We start from the raw sequence: 21,555 nt of genomic DNA, 5'->3' as shown, positions 1-21,555 counted from the left end.
CTCCAACAAAGGAGAGTTTAACCATCTACCCTTGATATTCATTAGCATTACCATCACTGAATCCCCCACCATCAACATCCTTAGAATGCCATTGACCAGATTCTTAACTGGAGCAGTCACATAAATACTGTGGCTATGATAGCAGTGCAGAGACTAAGCACCATACAATACTTACTCATGTATGAATGATAGTTATGGTCATGACATCTGGGCGCCTGGTGCTTGTTAAATGCCACTCCATATGCCTGGGCTCCTCCATGTCCACTGCACAGTGTAGCTGAGCATAAATGTTATTCAATTTATGCCATCCTTGATTCTATACTACGCTTAAGTTTTCACTAAAGATTAACCATGCATCCAATAAAAACATAAAGGTACATGTTCCAATTTCTAGACACTAATGTTTCAGAATGCATTTTGCAGAATATTTTTACTGTGGACCTTTGTGTTTATTGAGGTGAGCCCTGTGACTCAAATTCTTCTGCCATTCTCAGTCTGCAGCAGCAATTTCCCGGGAGCTGTCATGGTTTCATCTGCTATAGCTTCATCAGAAACCCTGGGGTGACCACTCAGACAATGAATTGTACTGATTTTCTGGAGACTTTGCTAATCTGTCAACAAAATTACCATGACGCATAGAGAGCTTTCATGAGAAATCTATACTGCATTCTCAGCGTGAAGAATTGCCAGGTGTGGCAGAACACAGGCAAATGTTGGATAATGTAAACTTTCCTCTACCTCAGCTGAATGTGGAATGAAGCTCACTTCCTCTGCCTCTGCGAAAAACAGAAATGCATAATTTAGAGGATTAAAGTAACCCAAAGAGAGGTTAGACTCTCCTTGCCCCTACATTCCAACACTCACCACAATTGAAACCTTTGCTATAAAGCATGTTCCATGGGTGACATTCCTACCAGTCATGACTATCCTGCCAGTGCAAGCACCACCTCTGTACTCCCCACCTCTCATCTCTGCCCTGTCATCTCTCTAAGCCCCTGATCACTCTCTTATCCTTGAAGCTACATACTACTCACCTTCCTGCAATCTGTATTTCAAAAACAAGGATATTTACCTGCTACTGGATTGTGGCCTATTTTGCCAGATTCCCCACCGTGGACACAAAGCCCACCACTCAAGCTGGCTTTTGGCCATGACAGATGATAGATAAGTGTAATAAAATGCCACTGCTCTTAACAGAAATACCTCCTCCACCAACAACACCTGAACACCTGCTTGGAAATAATGGCCCACAATACGTCCAGTTTGAATATTCAGATGGACCATCACGTCTCCATTCTTCCTTCTCCACCAACAGAGAGAGTGTACTGGGACATTTAAGAAAGAAAGTAAGAGGGCAAAGACGGGCCACAAAATATCACTGATAAATAAGATTAAAGGAATATCAACTTCCAATAGATGTGGAACAATTACTAATTGTGATGAAGTCCAGTTTACTGCACAGTTGTTACTTTATGTACTGCCAATAGCTAATGTCCAGCATTCACCTGTAGCAACTTATAATTTTGATTAATGCATAGTATTTTCTTAGCTTGTTTCATCTCTTTGTTTTATTGGCTATGATTTCCTTTTTAGAGTCCGTCATTTTTATGTACATTCTGACTACATTCAAATCTGAAGTAATTTCCACCTCTTCCTATCTAATTTAAATAATCTTTACAATATTCAAAATCTCCATTTAAATATGAGCATCTTTACTGTACCAAAGTGATTCCCAGAAACATCAATTTAATACAACTGGTGATCAGCATGTATAACCCTTCCAAAATAACACAACAATATTGCAAATACTTAGTGGGTCTACCATCACCTGTGAAGGGAGAACGAGAATTAAGATTTTTGGCTAACGTCCTAGTTATGATAAAAGCTCATCAATCTGAAACACTAACTCTGTTTCCCTATCCACAGATGCTGCCTGACTTGCTGAGTATTTCAAGTATATTTTATCTTTATTTCAGGGTTCCAGCATCTGCAGTATTTTGGACAATACACATGAGTTTCATGTTCATATTATATTTCCTTATAACATAGAGGAAGGCCATTTGGCTCATCGGGTCTATGCTGGCTCACAGAGAAATCCTATCCCTTACTTATTTCTCCATTACTTATTCTCTAAGACATGCTCCTTATTTCCCCAGCAGCACCTGATTTTCCTACCAGACACCATATACCTACACCAGATAATTTTCAGTTGCCAGTTAACCTACGTATGTCTTTGGGATGTGGGAAGAATCTGGAACAGCTGGAGGAAACCCATACAGTCAGTGGGAGAGCATGCGAACTCCACACAGAGAGCACCAGAGGTCAGTATTGAAATTGATCGCTGGAGCTGTGAAGCGATTTCTGTATGCCTTCTATCTGGAGGGAGGCAGCAGATGCAACTAGTTACATTACAACTATTCCTGATTATTCCATTTTTAACATGGATCACTGGGTAATTAGGAAATACAGATTCATCTCCAAATCTCCATTTTTGGGCCAATGTGCTGTGAATTATTGCTGATCACCTCTGATTGCCTCTCTTGTTAATGCCTATGTGATGAAGACCACCAATGCTCCTCATCTTCTGCAGAACCAGAGGTTGGACAAACCAAGGTTGTTTTCTCTGGAATGGTGAAGATCTGAGGGGAGACCTGATAGAAGTTTATAAGATTATGAGAGGCATAGACAGTGTAAACAGCTGGTATTTTTTCCCATGGTCAAAATGTCTAATACTAGAAGGCATGCATTTAAGGTAAGGGGGGTAAGTTAATAGAAGATGTGTGGGGCAAATGTTTTACACAGAGAGTGGTGGGTGCCTGGAATGTGCTGCTGGGGTGGTGGTGGAGGCAGATACAACAGAAACAATTAAGAGGCTCTTAGATAAGCACATGAACATGCAGAGAATGAAGTAATATGGACATTGCGGAGGCAGAAGGGATTAGTTTAGTTAGGCGATTAATTACTAGTTTAATTAGTTCAGCACAATGTTGTAGGCTGAAGGGCCAGTTTCTGTGCTGTACTGTTCTATGTTCCAACTTCATTTTACCTCCTCAACATCCTCAATATCATGTTGTCCCATCACCGCCCTTCAGCCTCCATTCTTTTGCATTGAGAAATGTGGCTCCTCAGATGAGGAAAGGGTCTGTGAATCTAGCATCTATCTTAATAACCAATATGACTGAACTGACAAGAGTGTTCCTTTTAGTACTCACTGTACCCTTACCACTGAACCCTTACACTGTACCTCCATAGAAATGGTCCCACAAAAATAATTGTATTTTATTATAGAAATGTGGCCAAGAAATTGAATTTTGTCTGTTGTTGGTATGTTAGATGCATACAACCAATTGGATCCCCCACAAAGGATTCATGAAATTAAGTAAAAATATGTGATAAACAGCACTGTGGTGATTTATGCACTAAGCCAGGAGCTGCATGAAAAGTTTGAAGCACTTCTTAGGGGTTCAGACTTTAACCACCTACACGGTTCAGTCAAATCCTGATTTCAGGATGAATAGGGAAGGAAAACACAAAGACAATTCCTTCAAATCTTTCCTTCACCAAATTCCCACTTTTGTATCCCCTCCAATGAATAGAACCAAAGAACTTAATTGTGATTAGAATTATGAAGCAAATTCCTCTGATCCATTCTCATTGTAGGGTACCAGCCAATGGTGATATTATTTCCCTTGTCAATGGCCTCAGTTATTAGTTAATGGTTTGCAATTTTCCTCAGGAATGATTGACTTGCTTTGTACCAGTGACAATTGTACCACTATTAGTTAAAAGAATGTCTCCCAGCTGGAGGAGGTCTCACTTAAATTGATTTGGATTCATGCTGCGAGCAGAGCACTACGGCTTTTAGCAGAGGTGTAATTCAAATGTCAGCATAGCATCAGGTCTGAAAGTGCACCATAAGTCAGAGAGTACGTTCTGTATGCTAGACAGAAGCTGATAAGTGTCCTACAAGCCACATAGATCTATAGGCATTAATCTGGAGACTATGTCATCTAAAGACAGCCCTATTTCATATATATTCTGCCACGTGCAGAGACAATCGTGCACAAGATTGAAGTGATGAGCTGCAATTCCTATTTCTCTACTGATTGTCTTCTGCTCTTGGTCGAATACAGACCCAAATTCTGACCCATTGCTTAGTCAATTGACTTTACTTAATTATTCTTGGAGATTAGATATAGAAGACTTCCTGGGATATTTAGCTGCAGCAAAGGTGTTATGTCAATACAAGTGATTGTTCTTGTGATCCAGTCCTCATGACCCAAAAGAAAAATACAATTGGTGTAGAAATTTTCAGTCCAGATGAAGGGTCTCTACCCGAAACATTGACTGTCCATTTCCCTCCATAGATGTTTCCCGACCAGCTGAGTTCCTCCAGCACCTTTTGCACTGCTCCAGATTTCAGCATCCACAGTCTCTTGTGTCTCTATAAATTTTCAGAACTTTGCTGAGTGAGGCTCAGAAAAGCAGTTCAGTGCAATGAGAGATGCTTTTGTTTTTCAAGCAAAGTTTGTTTTTTGTTTGAAGGAGGAAAAATATTTTAAAATCTAACTAACTAATATCATCTTCTGAGACCATCTCTCCTGCACCAATATAATGTTTGATTCATACTAACACTCTATGGTTTTAGACCCACTGGATTTGAAATTTACTGTTCATCCTTGCTTTAGGCTAAGCCATACCTCTGCTAATTATGATATGTTGGACTTTCCCACCTATGTTCACAGCTCACCAATTTTATTCAGAGTGTTTTGCGCATACATTCAAACCAGCTTCTGGCTTTTTGAATTTCTCTTTTTATCAAATCTCTCCACCTTCTGATCTGTTCTGTTTAATTTGCTGCATTTCTCTTCAGTTTTTTTAATCATTTTCTTTGCCTCTTTGATTTCCTTTTTGTTCCATGTTGAGTCCTTTCTTTTAAAGCATAAGGTCCTCTTCAAGCATCAATGGCTTTATTGCAACTGAGGTCTCATCCCCACATTACAGTGGTGAGTGCACTCTGAAAATCCTGCACTGGTTGTGAAGTGTTTTGATGTGTCCTTAAAGGGATATGAAATTCTGCATTGCCTCTTTCCCTTTCATGCAAAGACATCAGTGCCAGCCCTGCTGGGGTCAAGCCCATCCATCCTGAACACACCATTCAACGTCTGAGGTGTCCAATCCCTCATTACCATTCCACTTCTCCAGCCACATAATCACCCCTTTGCCTTATTATTCATATCATAACTGGTGCTTTGTACCATGGTGTGGTACTACTTTTACATGCTGAAGGTCCTGTGATTTCATCTGTCTTCTATTTCCTGAGCTCATCGCAAGACCTCTGTTTTAACATGTCTTATGTTCAATATGAACTATGACTTGCAGTTGCAATTTTGTCTCAGTCCAAAATCATTTGAACTTGTATGGCTACAGTAACATCTACATCCACTTGGCCACCCCCTAACATTTTATTCACTTACAGGACATGACCATCATTGGCATTTATTGCTTATCCTTAAAAGCCTTTGAGGAAAGTGGAGATGAGCTGCCTTCTCAAACTAGTGGTCTCCATGAGGTGAAGGTATTCCCATTTTTCTATTGGGTAGGGAGTTCCAGGATTTAGAGCCAGTGACAATAGAGGAATTGTGTGATATATTTCAAAGGATGACTTGGAAGGCAATGTGCAAGTGGTGGTGTTCTCATGAACCTCCTGTCCCCATCCTTCTAGGTAGTACAGGTTTCAGATTTGGGAGGTTCTGTCAGAATAGCCTGGATAAAAAAGTTCAATACAATTTGTAGATAGTAGACACTGCTGCCACTGTATGCTGGTGGTGGGGAGAATGAACAGTGGAAATCTAAGCGCTAATCAAGTGGATTGCTTTATCCTGAATCCTGGTGAGGTTTTTTTTGAGTGCTTTTGGAGCAATATTCATCCAAACAATTGAGAGAATTTCATCAGGCACCAGGTTTTTTGTCTTGCAGATAGTGTAAAAGTTTTAATGAATCAGGAGGTGAGTCACTTGCCACAGGATACCCAGCTTCTGGGGCTCTCTTAGATGGGCATCTTGGTCAGCATGGATGATTTGGGCTGAAGGGCTTGTTTCCATGCTCTATGCTTCTGTGGCTCCGACCTGCTGTTTCAATTAAGCTTATTGACCTCAGTGGTGACCCCTTTGTAACCTAATAGTGACCCTAATGATGTTGACAGTGGGGTAACTGGCAATGGTGATGCATTGAAAATCAAGGATAGGTGGTTAGATTTTCACTTGTGGAAGATGGTCTTTGCCTGGCCCTTGCTACTGTTATTGTTTTATTACTGTACTTCATGTAAAATATTCACTACAGCTGCTTGATTCATGGTACAATTGTTCATGGGTTTCCTTTCCAAAAACATCAGCAATATATATACAGGAGTGCTATCATAGAATGACACTGATCCATGTAAAAAGACATTAAGACACGTGATCAAATGTTTGGTCAAATAAGTAGGCTTTAAGGAGTAACTTAAAGGAGATTTAGGTACTGATTTCTAAAATTTAAGGCCTAGGTACCAATAGTGGAGGAAGAAAATCGAAGCTATGCAGGATCATGACTGGTGGTGAAGAGCTTTTAGGCAGTTATAAGACTGGGGATAAGGAGGGTCGACAACATGAATGGAATTAAACAACTGAATCAGCCAATCATGGATTGTGAGAGACGAGCTGGGCTTGATATGCATTTGAATCTGGGGAGTGGAACTTTGCATGAGCTGTGGCAAGGCACAAATCAAGAGTGTGATGGAATACTCTCCATTCAGCTGGATGAGTGCAGTTTCAATAACTTTCAAGAAGCTTGACACCATCTGGACAAAGCAACACCTTGATTGGTACCCAATCCATCACTTCAAACGTTCATTCCCTTCACCACTGACACACAGCAGCTGTAGTGTATGTCATCTAGAAAATTAATATTCTGAAAACAACCACCCTGCGCATAACCTCTACCACCAAGAAGGGCAATGGCAGTAGGTGCATGGGAACACCACCACCTGCAGATTCCTCTCCAAATCACACATCAGCTTGGAAAAATATTACCATTCACTTATCATCACAGGGAACTGGAAACTTGTGGGAACTGCTTCCCCAACAGCAGTAAGGGAGGAACTCCACTGGAAGGACAACAGTGATTCAAGAAAGGGTCTCACCTTCTCAAGGACAATAGCTGCTGGCCTAGCCAGTGAGACACATATCCTGGAAACACAAGTAGTATTGTTTTTACTGTTATATAAGCTTCAGTTCTATGTTCCAGTTGAACACCCTGGGACTTGCCTATGTTTATGAGATGACCACCTGCCTGGAAAATTAGTGCCTGTGTGACTCTAGTGGTAGCCCTCCTGCCTCTGACATAGAAGGTATGGGTACCAGGCCCCCCCTTCAGAGGCTTGAGCATGAAATCTTGACTGATATTTTCAAGAGGAGCTATAAGTGATTGCTACACTGTCAGAAATGTTTTCTGTTGGATGTAAAACATCACAAAAATTACTTTGAGGAAGGTTAAGGTAGCTACACTGGTGCCCTGACCAAAATTTGTCAATCAATCCCCATCACTAAGACGTTATCTGATCAATATCACATTACAGGTCCTCCCCAGCTTTACGAGCGCTCAACATGAACAGCCTGGACAAGTGTTTGGGAGACCAGCGGGATGGATTTACCAGTTGCTGCGGGGCTGCAGACATCTTCTGCCATGCAGGAACTTGGTTCGCAGCCGCATTTCTAACTTCTGAACTGTCTGGATTATGAACACCTCACAGGAATAGAATCCTGTTGTAACCTGGGGAGGACCTGTACATTTTCTGTTTGTGGGAGCTTACCATGTCTCAACTGGATTGTAGTCGCTTCTCCGTCTTCTTCTTCCTCCTTTTGTTTTTCAGGCAATTCCTCGGGATCAAGGGTGACCTGCTTCCACTGTGGGTTCTGAGGTGGCTGATGAGGTCAACATGGGACCTGAGGACTTTTCCGCAAATGAGGCAGGAGGAGCCTGGCAGGAGGGGAAGGTGGGTGTATAGTCTGTGAGGTGATGCTGTGGTGATGCATTTTTTACATTACTAGAGTAGCAAAATTTAGAAATAATTTCCTCCATTGGTTAAGGGGACTTTGGGACTTGAAAGGCACTTATGGAAATGCAAGTCTTGCTTCCTTTGTTGGAAATGCAAAGGACAAAAGTGTCTCAGGCATGCTGGGGTACACATAAGTTCTGCTGTTCCAGCTTGCAGTCTTCAAACTAAACACTTTTGCTTCTATAGCTGTCTGAGGTGGTAAGCCAGATGTAATTTTGGAGCAGCTGCCCCTACTCTCCAGCAGTGTTGGTGGGAGGTTGATTTCCTCATGAAGGATGGCCATATCCACCCACAGCACTCTTCATCCTCAAGCAGTTTGGTATCATTAGCACTACTATCAGGTAAATATTGCCTATGAATGCTGACGATTTGAATCAACAACAAGATATTGGGCTATGGAATGTAATGCACTGCTTACACAGCAGAACCTCTACTGCTGCTTCAGCAAAATCCACTGAGGGGGGTGCCAGCAGACATTTTACTCAGTAGCCAGTGAAAATAGGATGATGCCTTCTGTTACTCATAGGACGCTATCCATCTAATGAAGCTCCTGATGATTTTGGCTGATGCCTTGGCAAATAAATTCCTAGAAGATACAAAGGCGTAATAAGAACAAGGTAGCATGTCAATGGTTTTTGGTTGTGGCCATGTTAATTTTGTATGTTTTCCACAATGGTTGACCATTCTGGTGTTTAACATTAAATTTACATATACTGCAAATGGCTTCATCACAAACACAGCAGCCATTTGTGGAACCTCTATAATATCTTCATTGGTATTGCACATGCTCTCCAGCATGCTCATCAATGCAATACTGCCACCTACCGCTCCTTGATAGTTTTAGATCATTGTTACTGCTACAAGGGAATTATGCCTAGGGCTGTTGATGTATTTCAATCAACTGCAATATACTGAGAAGATTGAATGTATAATCAGGACAAAATTACAGAAATGATTGTAGTGATACTATGCGGTGCAGATGTCAATAATGCTCTTCTCTTCAAATGTGTATATATTAAGCATATCATGATTCAGAGCCTCTTGGTAGCTTGAAATGATTGGCACTGCTATTAATGCATTTAGGTAAATATGTCTGGGGCTGCTGATGATTTCAATAAAGAGCATTATATTGAGAAAATTGAATGGATAATTAGAACAAAATTATGTAAATAACTGTGGCAATGCAGATGTCAATAGTGTTCCTCTATTTAAATGTATAAATGAAACTTGAGATATTTCAGAATTATAATCTAATCCTTTAGTGATGAAGTGTCAGTTTGCTACCATTGTTTTGCCATATAGGATGATTAAATACCATTAAATAAATAGATAGATTAGATAGATGAAATGTTACATAGAATTACATAGAATATACAATACAGAAACAGGCCATTCGAATTAGTGAGTCTCTGATGCTGCTTATGTGGCACTTAAGCCTCCTAATGCCCTTCCTCATCTAAATCTATTGGCATAACCCTCTATTCCCTTCTCCCTCATAATCAAGTTCAGCCTTCCCTTAAGTACACCTGTGTTATATACTTTAATCATTCTCTTTGGCAGTGATGTCTATATCCTCAGAATTCTTTGGGTAAAAAAGTTTCCTATTGTGTTTCTTGGTCACTACTTTAAGCTGCTGCCTCTGCTTTTGCTCTTCCCACTAATGGAAATATTCTCTCTATATGCACTCTTTCAAAACTTCCATTAATTTAAAGACCTCTATTAGGTCACGCCTTGGCATTCTTATCCTAAGGGAAAAGAGACACTGTCTGTTTGTACTGTTGAATCTAATGCCTAATATTGTAAAGGTAGAAAAACAAACTAACTTGGCAAATACTCCATCTGCACCATCAACAAAATCATTACTTTGGTCTTCTAACTGTTCATGGAATTATTAAACAATTATTAAATAGCACTTTCTAAAGAAAGGTTTTTAAACTATAGCAAAGTTATAAATCCATTTCAAATGGAAATCTTTAGCATTTTATTACACAAAATGCAGAAGAGTAACCTTCCCCATGGAGAATGTATAGCATTTTTCTTGACGGATGTTAATGTAATCAGAAAGGACATTTACACTGGACGGCTGCTTTATTCAGGGCAACTCAATTGAAACCATTGCTTGGTCACAAATTGATTTCCATGTGGTGACTCAGGAATCACTGTATAATTACAACTGAGCTGGTGGCAGTCTGTCATTGTGATTGAGATTCACTTCAGGCTGGTCTGACCTGAAACTAACCTAATAAAATTTAAATTTAATTCAGGACTCACATCAATCTACAATTAGGCATGGATGCCACATTAGTAACCAGGGAACAGAATGTATTCAGCCTATTTTACATGAGGAAGACTTTTAGTCTGAAATATAGTGTTAAATGGATGCTAACAATTGACTTCACTTGAAGGAAAATTAGGGTGCTTTATAATGGACATTCCATTTCATATTGCCCAAAGCTAAAATTACCCCTAGTAGCAGAACAGATGAAAATGCTTTCAGAACATTCTTGTCCCTTACATTTTGCTCTACAGATGTGAGTCCATTTTTTTGGTTCTGTATTCAAGTGACAAGAGACAGTAGCAATAGCAAATGATAGTATACTCCTTGTTACTACATGGCCATGCTGATATGTGCACTGCAATTTCTGTTCAGTCATGGAAATGGGCCATTAGAGCACTTATCTGAACCAGAGGATTTCATCAGCAAGTTATGCAAATAAAGGTCTTAGGACACCAATGGAAATTTCAGGTGTAAAATGGGAGGAACTTGCAGCATACATACACTGGGCATTTGTATTTGGCGTCAAGAAGGATAACCAAAGAAACCATTCTGAGCCAGTTCAAAAGTGGTGAATAAATACCTTAATTCCATTTTGTTCTCTTTCCTGAGTTTGTTCAACCTTTAATGCAATTCAACCTCAAGGTGATCCCATTGGGCAACTGGTGGGCCCTGAGCCCCAGCCTCAGCCAATCAAAAGGACATGTTTGAAATTAACCGTTGGGATAATTGAACATTGCCTGAGATTATCTATCTCTGATTTTAAGGGAGGCATTGACCCACTTACTTTAAATACTCACAAGTGGGAGGTTCACGGGTTTTCAGTTAGGAAAGGCTTCTTTTGCACCAGGATTTCTTATATTTTGTATAGGTGTCCCTTGATCATTCTTATGAATAATGCAGTTTTGCTTTCAGCTTGCATGTCATTAACAAGAATAAATTGGCTATGTATATGCACGTATTGACTATTATATTTGTTCAAAACAAGATCATTCTTAATTCATTGAGGGGAAGGATGGAGTAAAATAAATACTGCCCAATACTCGCGCTAAGTCCTTGAGTTGCAACAATAGACAGAAGTAGACCATTTGGCCCTTTGAGTCTGCACCGCCATTTTGAGATCATAGCTGATCCTCAACAATCAATATCCTGTTCCTGCCTTGTCCCCATATCCCTTGATTCCCCTATCTATAAGAAACCTATCTAGCTCCTTCTTGAAAGAGCCCAGAGAACTGGCCTCCACTGCCCTCTGAGGCAGTGCATTCCACAAATTCACAACCCTCTGGGAGAAGAAGTATTTCCTCACCTCTGTCCTAAATGGCCTAGCCCTTATTCTTAAATCATGCCCCCTGGTCCTGGACCTCCCCAACATCTGGAACATATTTCCTGTCTCTATCTTGTCCAATCCCTTAATAATCCTGTATGTTTCAATCAGATCCCGTCTCAATCTTCTCAATTCCAGCGTGTACAATCCCAGTCTCTCCAACCTCCCAGCATAAGACAGTCCCGACGTCCCCGGAATTAACCTCGTAAACCTACGCTGCACGCCCTCTATAGCCAGGATATCCTTCCTTAAGCCTGGAGACCAAAACTGTACACAATACTCCAGGAGTGGTCTCACCAGGGCCCTGTACAAATGCAAAAGAATCTCTTTGCTTTTGTACTCAATTCCCCTTGTAATACAGGCCAACATTCCATTAGCCTTCATCACTGCCTGCTGCACTTGCTCATTCACTTTCAGTGACTGATGAACAAGGACTCCTAGATCCCTTTGTATTTCCCCCTTACCTAACTCCACACCATTCAGATAATAATCCACCTTCCTGTTCCTGCTCCCAAAGTGGATAACCTCACACTTATCCACATTAAACTTCAACTGCCAAGTATCTGCCCACTTACCCAACCTATCCAAATCACCTTGAATTCTCCTAACTTCCTCTACACATGTCGCACTGCCACCCAACTTTGTATCATCAGCAAACTTGCTAATGTTATTCACAATGCCTTCATCTAAATCATCAACATAGATCGTAAACAGCCGTGGTCCCAGCACCGAGCCCTGTGGCACCCCACTAGTCACGGCCTGCCATTCTGAGAAACATCCATTCACCCCTACCCTTTGTTTCCTATCCGCCAACCAGTTTTCTATCCATGTTAATACCTGCCTCCCAATTCCATGAGCCCTAATTTTACCCACCAATCTCCTGTGCGGCACTTTATCAAATGCCTTCTGAAAGTCGAGGTATACAACATCCACTGAATCTCCCTCGTCTATTTTCCTGGTTACATCCTCAAAAAACTCCAGTAGATTAGTCAAGCATGATTTGCCCTTGGTAAATCCATGTTGACTCGACCCAATCATATCATTGCTATCCAAATATGCCGCTATTTCATCCTTAATAATGGACTCTAGCATCTTCCCCACCACAGATGTTAGGCTAACTGGATGATAGTTCCCCGTTTTCTCCCTCCCTCCTTTCTTAAAAAGTGGGATAACATTAGCCATTCTCCAATCCTCAGGAACTGACCCCGAAACATTATGTTTTAAGATAGTGATGTAAAGACTCCTTTAATTATACAACATCCTTGACAGTCTTTTCACTTCAGTGACAGAAGTTAATTTTATTTTTCATTTACTTATTCGTGGCATGTCAGAATCAGTAGGAAGGCCGGCCTTTGTTGCTCGTCCCTAATTGCCTTTGACAAAGCGGTATTGAGCCAACTTCTTGTTATATTGCAGTCCTTCTGTTGAAGGTAATTCCACAGTGCTTTTTGGCAGAGAGTGGCAATTAAGGAATGGCAGTATATTTCCATGTCAGAATGGCATGTGACTTGGATGGGAACTTGCAGGTTGTTCTTTTCCATCTGTCTAGGCAGAAAAGGTTATGGATTTGGAGGTTCTGGCAAAGAAACCTTGGTAAGTTGCTGTCATTCATTTTGTAGATGAAGCACTCATGGTGGAGGGAGTGAATGCTGAGTTTGGAGAATCAGATGTCAATGAATAAATAAGAATTCATATCCATAAATGAACTGAAGTTACATACATGGTTAAAATTCAGATGTGTATATGCCCTTCAAGGTATTAGGTGCCAGTGAAGGAAACAGTGAACTACTCTGTATTAACTATTCCAACATCAATTTCAAACAAAGAATGTGTTCCTGTATTCTTGCAAATACCTTGTGTCAATGTGTAAATTTTAATCCAAATTGTGTACCATGTATAGTTCCAAGTTATATGTTTCCTAACCTGCCTTTCTTTATTGCCTGACCATGCAAAGCTTCTAAAAAGGTTATTTTTGAGCTGTGGATTGTGTGCACAAAGCAAGACGTGGATTTCATTTAGTCCATGTTGAAAGAGGAGGCTTCAAACACACTATTGTCGGGGAGGGAAGTAACATTGCGCCATGGAACTTCATTAACCAAAACAGAACTCAGTCCAATACTTACTTGAGCTATCCTTCAATCCTTCCTCAATCTCTTTGCAGCCTTCATCACAATGAACCTCAACATCCTTTTCAATTGCCTCTCCTCTGTGCCCCTTCATAGTGGGGCCTTCAGTTATTTATACTCATCTCTATCCAATCATTACTAGAGTACCTCCAACACTGGGCTCTTTTTCTTGTTCTGCATAATAAGCTCTGGAGTCTCTCAAGGATCTATCATTGTCTCCATCATCTTCAATGCAAGATTTGGGGGTCAGGTTCCATATATATCCATGCTTAATTTTCCATCACCAGTCTTTCTACACATTTTTTTCATACTTCCTTACAAAATAAAAGGAGGTCATTTGGCCAATTGAATCTAAGCCGGTCCACAGATTGATCCCATCAATCCCCTTTCCCACTTACTTCCCTGCAATCTACTCTCACACACATACAATCAATTCCCTGGTTTTCCTGTCATCCATCTGCACTGAAGATATTTTACGGTAGCCAATGAACCTGTCAATTAGCATGTCTTTGGGGTTTGAAAGAAAAGCCCATGCAATCACTGGGAGATTGTGCAAACATCATTGAGACTGCACCAGAGGCCAGGTTCGAACTTGGGCTGCTGGAACTGTGAAGCAGCAATGCTACTTGATATACCACTTGACTGTTGCACTGTTTCTGTGCTTACTTGTAACCTGTTCAACAGCCAATCCTGGATGAACCTGAACCTCTTTCTGTCAGACATTGAACCCTTGCAGAAATTCTTCCCACTGCCGATTGATTCTGTCCCCATCTCCAGCTAAGGCAGATGCCATAGCCAGCCTCTCTTCATCAATCTATTTGGCCTGAGCTGATTTCCTGCCCTGACCTTCTTTCCAACAAAATACCACGTTTCTAACATCATAGCATCATCTGTTTCTGTCCCAACCCAAGTACCGCCATTGCTAAACCCTCATCTCTGCTGTTGTCACCCCACATTCAGTAAATTTCTTTTGAAAGTGACCATATTTGAGCTGTTGCCCAAATTTTTCATAAATCCCATCAGACTAAATTACAGTGCAATGCCACAGCTCTGCTGGGAGTTTGGTAAAGTGAGCTAGCCTTATATAATTGAACAGTTATCTCAGTGCTTGAGCTGGGCAATTCAAATGGTCAATCCGATCTTGTGCTGATCAGCTGGCAGAAGTATTTGCGGACATACTTAACCTCTCCCTGCTTCAATCTCAGGTTCCCACCTGTTTTAAGAAGACCACTATCATCCCGGTACCGAAGAAAAGCAAGGTAACATGCCTCAATGACTACCGACCAGTGGCTCTGACATCCACCGTCATGAAGTGCTTTGAGAGGTTGGTCATGGCACACATCAACTCCAGCCTCCCAGACAATCTTGACCCACTGCAATTCACCTATCGCCAAAACAGGTCTACAGTGGATGCCATTTCCCTGGCCCTACACTTAGCTCTGGAGCATCTGGACAGTAAAGACACCTGTGTTAGACTATTGTTTATTGACTACAGCTCTGCCTTCAATATAATAATCCCAAGCAAGCTTGTCACCAAACTCCGAGACCTAGGACTCAACACCTCCCTCTGTAACTGGATCCTTGACTTTCTAACAGACAGACCGCAATCAGTGAGGATAGGCAGCAATACCTCCGGCACGATTATTCTCAACACTGGTGCCCCACAAGGCTGCGTCCTCAGCCCTCTACCCTACTCCCTATACACTCATGACTGTGTGGCCAGATTCTGCTATAACTCCATCTACAAGTTTGCGGATGATACCACCGTTGTAGGCGGTATCTCAAACAGCAATGAGCTGGAGTATAGGAAGGAGATAGAGAGCTTAGTGGAATGGTGTCATGACAACAACCTTTCCCTCAATGTCTACAAAACAAAAGAGCTGGTCATTGACTTCAGGAAAGGGGGCAGTGTACATGCACCTGTCTACATCAATGGTGCTGAGGTCGATAGGGTTGAGAGCTTCAAGTTCGTGGGAGTGAACATCACCAACAGCCTGTCCTGTCAAATCACATAGATACCATGGCCAAGAAAGCTCACCAGCGCTTCTACTTCCTCAGGAGGCTAAAGAAATTCAGTTTGTCTCCTTTGACTCTCACCAACTTTTACCAATGCACCATAGAAAGCATCCTATCTGGATGCATCATGGCTTGGTACGGCAACTGCTCTGCCCAGGACCACAAGAAACTGCAGAGAGTTGTGGACACAGCCCAGTGCATCACGGACACCAGCCTCCCCTCCTTGGACTCTATCTTTACCTCTCGTTGTCTTGGTGAAGCAGCCAGCATAATCAAAGACCCTACCCACCCGGGTCATCCTCTCTTCTCTCCCCTTCCATCAGGCAGAAGATAGAGGAGCCTGAGGGTATGTACCACCAGACTTAAGGACAGCTTCTACCCCACTGTGATAAGACTATTGAACGATTCCCTTATACAATGAGATGGACTATGACCTCACGATCTACCTTGTTGTGACCTCGCATCTTATTGCACTGCACTTTCTCTGTAACTTGACACTTTACTCTGTACTGTTATTGTTGTTACCTGTACTACATCAATGAACTCTGTACTAACTTAATGTAACTGCACTGTGTAATGAACTGACCTGTACGATCGGTATGCAAGACAAGTTTTTCACTGTACCTCGGTACAAGTGACAATAAACCAATACCAATACCAAAAATAGAACAGAATTTATCAGACATGCAAATTCAAGACTATAAAATTCATTCGCCATATCGAGCAAGCGATATATGTGAATGAAATCAATGTCATAAAGAGGAATAACATCATCACCTTAATGGTACCTTCTGAATTGAGCCAATGCATTTGTTGGTGTAACGGAGAAAGAGTTGGGGAGTGATGTCCGAAGGCGTTTGGAACAGGGACTGTTCCAATAGCCAACAAAAGACACGTTTAGCGAATGCTCATGGCTACACCTTTGATTTGTAGGTAGTGCGAGGAGCCAAAAGTTGTTCAGAGTAAGAACAAGTTCAGCCAGCTGGATGAGAGTGTTGGTGGAGGGGAAATGGTTGGATGTTTGTTGCAGAAAGAAGCAAAAATCATGTCCTTGCATATCTTCATCCCATCCACAGTGAATATCTATTTGCACACCAGAAGCTCTTCTACCTTGCCTGCCAAGAACTAAGACACAAGTGCAATAGGTTCTCATCGAGGATACACTGCACCAGTATCTCACACTGAGGAATACTAGCAACAGCTGCTAGACAGACTGTCTCATGTAAAGAATTTGCATTGTCCTTTAGCATCAGAATGGAGAATGTCATGGCTCAGGATGCTGCCATTGCACCATCATTTAATGTTGATAATGTGTTAGTAGAAACTGAGGCATATCCAGGCCTCACAATTACCCACAATCTCACTTGATGCTGAAATCAACAAGGACATCATGAATGCTGCAACTGCTGTGTCCAAATGGAGAAAGATGGTGTGGAACAACAGCAAGCTGAAGAGAAACTGTCAGTCTACCAAGCTTGTGTCTTCTGCAGTAATGATGCCTGAATAGCACAAGCAAAGCACGAGAACAGAATTTACAATTTCCATGCTTGCTATCTGAGATGCATCCCAGGGATCTCCTAGCAGGACATAGTAGATGTCCTTGATTGCACCAAATCTGTCAGCATTCACTCATTATCAAGCCATTTGCAGCTGATTGGCCATGTTAATTGGATGGATGTTGATCAATACCTACTGGGCATCCATATTTTTATGACAAGAACAACTGAATACTTAACATAAACATAGTGAGCGTCAACACAGATAACTGGGAAATCATTGCTAACACTCAGCACCTGTGGGATCTGGCAGTTTAGCAGAGCATCAGAAGTGGAGGGGCAAAAAAACTCAATAGCTGAGAAGAAGATCTGTCATGATGGGGAATGATGACCATCATGACGGCCTCACTGCCCTCCACTTCTTTCTTGACCAGAGACAGAACCAGTCCCCTTCCATGAACACTCTCCTCAGCCTGGCTAAACTTGTCCTCACCCTTAACAATTTCACTTTTGATCCCGCTCACTCTCTACAGACCAAGGGCGTAGCTATGGGCACTTGCACGGGCCCTAGCTATGCCTGCCTCTTTGTTGGCTACATTGAACAGTCTCTGTTCCAAGCCTGCTCTGGTCCCATTCATCAACTCCTTCTCCGCTATATCGACGACTGCACTGGTTTCATCTCTTGTACCTGTGTGGAACTCGACAGTTTCATAAATTTCACCGCTAGTTTTCACCCTGCTCTCCAACATACTTGGACTATCTCTGACACCTTTCTCTCCTTCCTCGATCTTTCCATCTCCATCTCAGGAGACTCCTTATTTACCAACATCTTCTACAAATCCACTGATGCCCACAGCTACTTTGATTACAGCTCCTCCCACCCTGTCTCTTTCAAGGTTGCCTTTTTCTCAATTTCCCTGCCTCCACTACATCTGCTCCCATGATGAGGCTTTCCAATCCAGGACAGCCGAGATGTCCAACTTCTTTTCTAACTGGGGCTTCTCCCTGACTGTGGTCGAGAGAACTCGCACCCTTATCTCTGCCATTTCCCGCACCTCCACTCTCACCCCCACCTCTCCCAGACCCAACAGGGATCGGGTCCCCCTTGTCCTCACATTTCATCCCACCAGCCTACGTATCCAACGCATCATTCTCTGCCACTTCCGCCATCTTCAACAGGACCCCACCACCAAGCATATCTTCCCCTCCCCACCCCTTTCTGCCTTTCACAGGGACTGCTCTCTCCACAACTCCCACATTCACTCTTTGCCCCCCCACCCATCCCGCTCCCATCCCGGCAACTTTCCACTGCTCCCGCCATAGGTACAACACCTGCCCCTACACCACCTCCATCACCTCCACCCAGGGACCCAAACAGCCCTTTCAGGTGAGACAGAGATTCACCTGCACCTCTATTAATATTATCTACTGCATTCGGTGCTCCAAGTGTGGCCTCCTCTACGTTGGTGAGACCAAACGCAGACTAGGTGACCATTTCGCAGAACACCTGCGCTCTGTCTGTAACCATGATCTGCATTTCCCTGTTACCAGTCACTTGAACTCCCCCTCCCACACTATCACTGATGTGTCAGTCCCCGGCCTCCTCCACTGCCAGGAGGCCAGGAGAACAGCACCTCATTTTCCATCTTGGAACCTTGCCGCCTAACAGCATGAATATTGAATTCTCCCACTTTAAGTAATCTCCACCCCCCTCCCCCATAACTACACCCCCCCACCATGCTTCTTCTCTTCCTCCCTTTCCTAGCCCATCTCTCTTTTTTCTACCCATTTTTTCCTTTCTCTCCTTACCTTTGACCCATCCTCCAGTGGATCTGCTCTCCCTTCTTCCCTCGCACCAGCCTATCATTATCTCTTACCTGCATCTACCTATCACCACCTTGTGCCCACCCCACCTCCCCTCTTTTGTCCACCTATCACTGCTCTGCTTTTTCCCTCCTATATATTGGGCTTCCTCTTTTCTTATATTCGGTTTTGAAGAAGGGTCCTGACCTGAAACGTTGACTGCCTGCTTTTCTTCACAGATGTTGCCTGGCCTGCTGAGTTCCTCCAGCATCATCGTGTTTTTCATCAAGATTCCAGCATCTGCAGTCCTTTGTTTCTCATGCATCTGTAATGCCTCAGGGTATCTCTAATCAAAAATGGTAATGAATTGAACATGGTCATACTCTGGACAAAACACTCAGAATACATTTATGCTGCGGTATTTTGATTCAAAGTGGTATAACATGAAACTCTTAATCTGCCATGCTTGGTATTTTGGTTGTGCCTGACTAGCAGATTCTCCAGACTATTAGATGTTATTTTACTCATACTCTCACAGTTTTAAGTTACCTTTATTTTAGATGTTACGCAGTAACATTCTAGTAAACCTGGTAAGTTTAAAGGAAGAGCAGGAAACAAGGCCTCAGTAGGTTTAAAAGGGGTGCATGGACCAGGGCCCTAATGAGTGCACAGGGAGCACAGGGAGCCGAGAAGTCGGCGGATGTAGTGGGGAGTGCAGGAGCCAGGGCCCCAGTGAGCGGCAGGGGAGCATGGGAGCTGCTACATCGAGTGGATGGGGAGTGTGGGAACCAGGACTGTAGTGAGAGGATGGGCAGCATGGGAAACATCACCTAGCGAGCAAGAGACTGAACCTTGAGGATTTCCCAATGGTTTACTATGTTTTACTATCATCAGTTTTACTATGTTTTACTATGTAATTATCAGTTTTGCTATGTAATTATATTAAATCCAGTAAGATCTCAATTCTTCAGAAATCCACAATGGTAGTGGTGGTTTTATGGTCTTCCTTCAAGATTGTGTTATGTTTGTTCTTCATCACGAGACAAACTTCGCGTGGGTTTAACATCTGAACGTTTATTAAAACAACTGCAACAGACAGGCTTCCTTTCCCGCTCTTTCACAGTCACTTCCTGTTCTCCCATGTGACCCCTTGCGTTGCCTACTGGGAACTGTAGTTCTTTATTACAACTACATAACAACACATAACATAGATTGCATGTCAGCACAGCTGCCCAATGGCAAGACGTGTCACGAGGTGACATTTTTCAGTTTATCTCGAATATATGGGGATTTTGCTGGCAGAGGAAGCCTGGTGTTTCATCCCAGTACCAATTGGATGTCTTGACTTTTTATTCAAAATGTCCAAGTTCTGATATTGGGCATGTGGGCATTGCACATTTCACTTCACTTTCAAAATTTGATTCTATTGATATCAATTGAACCAAATTTCAGAAGTATATTAAAATGCTTGTGTGCTATCTTATTGTGTGTTTTGCTCAATATGACCATGGGATAGGGGGAAATAGAGGGAAAGTTGCATTTATATAGCCTCTTTTTCCACATTTCAAAATTGTAATATATCTATATCCCCCTTTAATGTTAAGGATCATGCAACCTATGATGCAATGACTTTTCTTTCTTTTGAAAAAATATTCCATGCAAAAACTTCTGTAGAATTGCTGTTTTTGTACAAACTATTTGCATTTTCATAGTGCAACGCAATGTATAAAACGTGAATTTTATATTTCATTTCAGACAGATTTAAAGGTCAAAACTCACAAATATAAGGACCAGGGTCAAGAGTAGGTCACATGGCCCTTTGAGCCTCTACACCATTCAATTAAATCATGCTTGAGTTGACACTTACACTTTCCTGTCCAGTCTCCATATCCCAAACATCTATTTGTTTCAGTCTTGATTATACTCTATGTCTGAGCTTCTGCAACCCTCTGCAGTAGAAAATTTCAAAGATTTACAGTCCTCTGAGTATGAAGTTTCTACTTATCTCACTTCTAACTGGATGCTCTCTTATCCTGAAATCATGCCCCTGGTTGTAGGCTCTTTAGTTTGAGGAAACTGCCCCTCAGCATCAACCTAGTACATCCCTCTCAGCATCTTTCAAAATTCCAGAGACATCCTCTCTCATTCTTCTTAACTTCAGTAAACATAGGTCAATCTTAAACAACCTCACTTCATAATGCAATCTCCTCGCCTGAAGCATCAGTCTAGCACTGTCTCCAAGGCAGATATATCCTTCCTTAGATACAGAGCACAAAACTAATCCAGGTGTGGTCTCACCAAAGCCACATATTACCACAACAAGTTTACTTTATTCTTGTATTCCATCCCCTGACATTAAAGGCCATGATAGTGTTTACCTGCTGAACACCTTGCTATACCTTCATGTTAACTTTCTGCAT

The 21,555-nt window shown here is 42.0% G+C and overlaps 1 protein-coding gene across 1 annotated transcript in view; it reads right to left on the bottom strand.

Moving 5' to 3' along the window:
- chrna8 (cholinergic receptor, nicotinic, alpha 8) overlaps window positions 1–19,422 on the bottom strand; it is a 313,552-nt gene extending 294,130 nt beyond the window's left edge. The window contains exon 1 of the mRNA XM_052019719.1: window positions 19,343–19,422. Coding sequence (XP_051875679.1) covers window positions 19,343–19,421 — 79 coding nt within the window. The 5' untranslated portion in view covers window position 19,422. The remainder of the gene's footprint in view (window positions 1–19,342) is intronic.
- Between the last annotated feature and the right edge of the window lie 2,133 nt (window positions 19,423–21,555).

The sequence above is a fragment of the Pristis pectinata genome, chromosome 7, assembly GCF_009764475.1.
Source record: "Pristis pectinata isolate sPriPec2 chromosome 7, sPriPec2.1.pri, whole genome shotgun sequence".
Lineage (NCBI taxonomy): Eukaryota > Metazoa > Chordata > Chondrichthyes > Rhinopristiformes > Pristidae > Pristis > Pristis pectinata.
The sequence above is the reverse complement of the archived record's forward strand: the minus strand, read 5'-3'. Positions and strand labels throughout refer to the sequence as shown.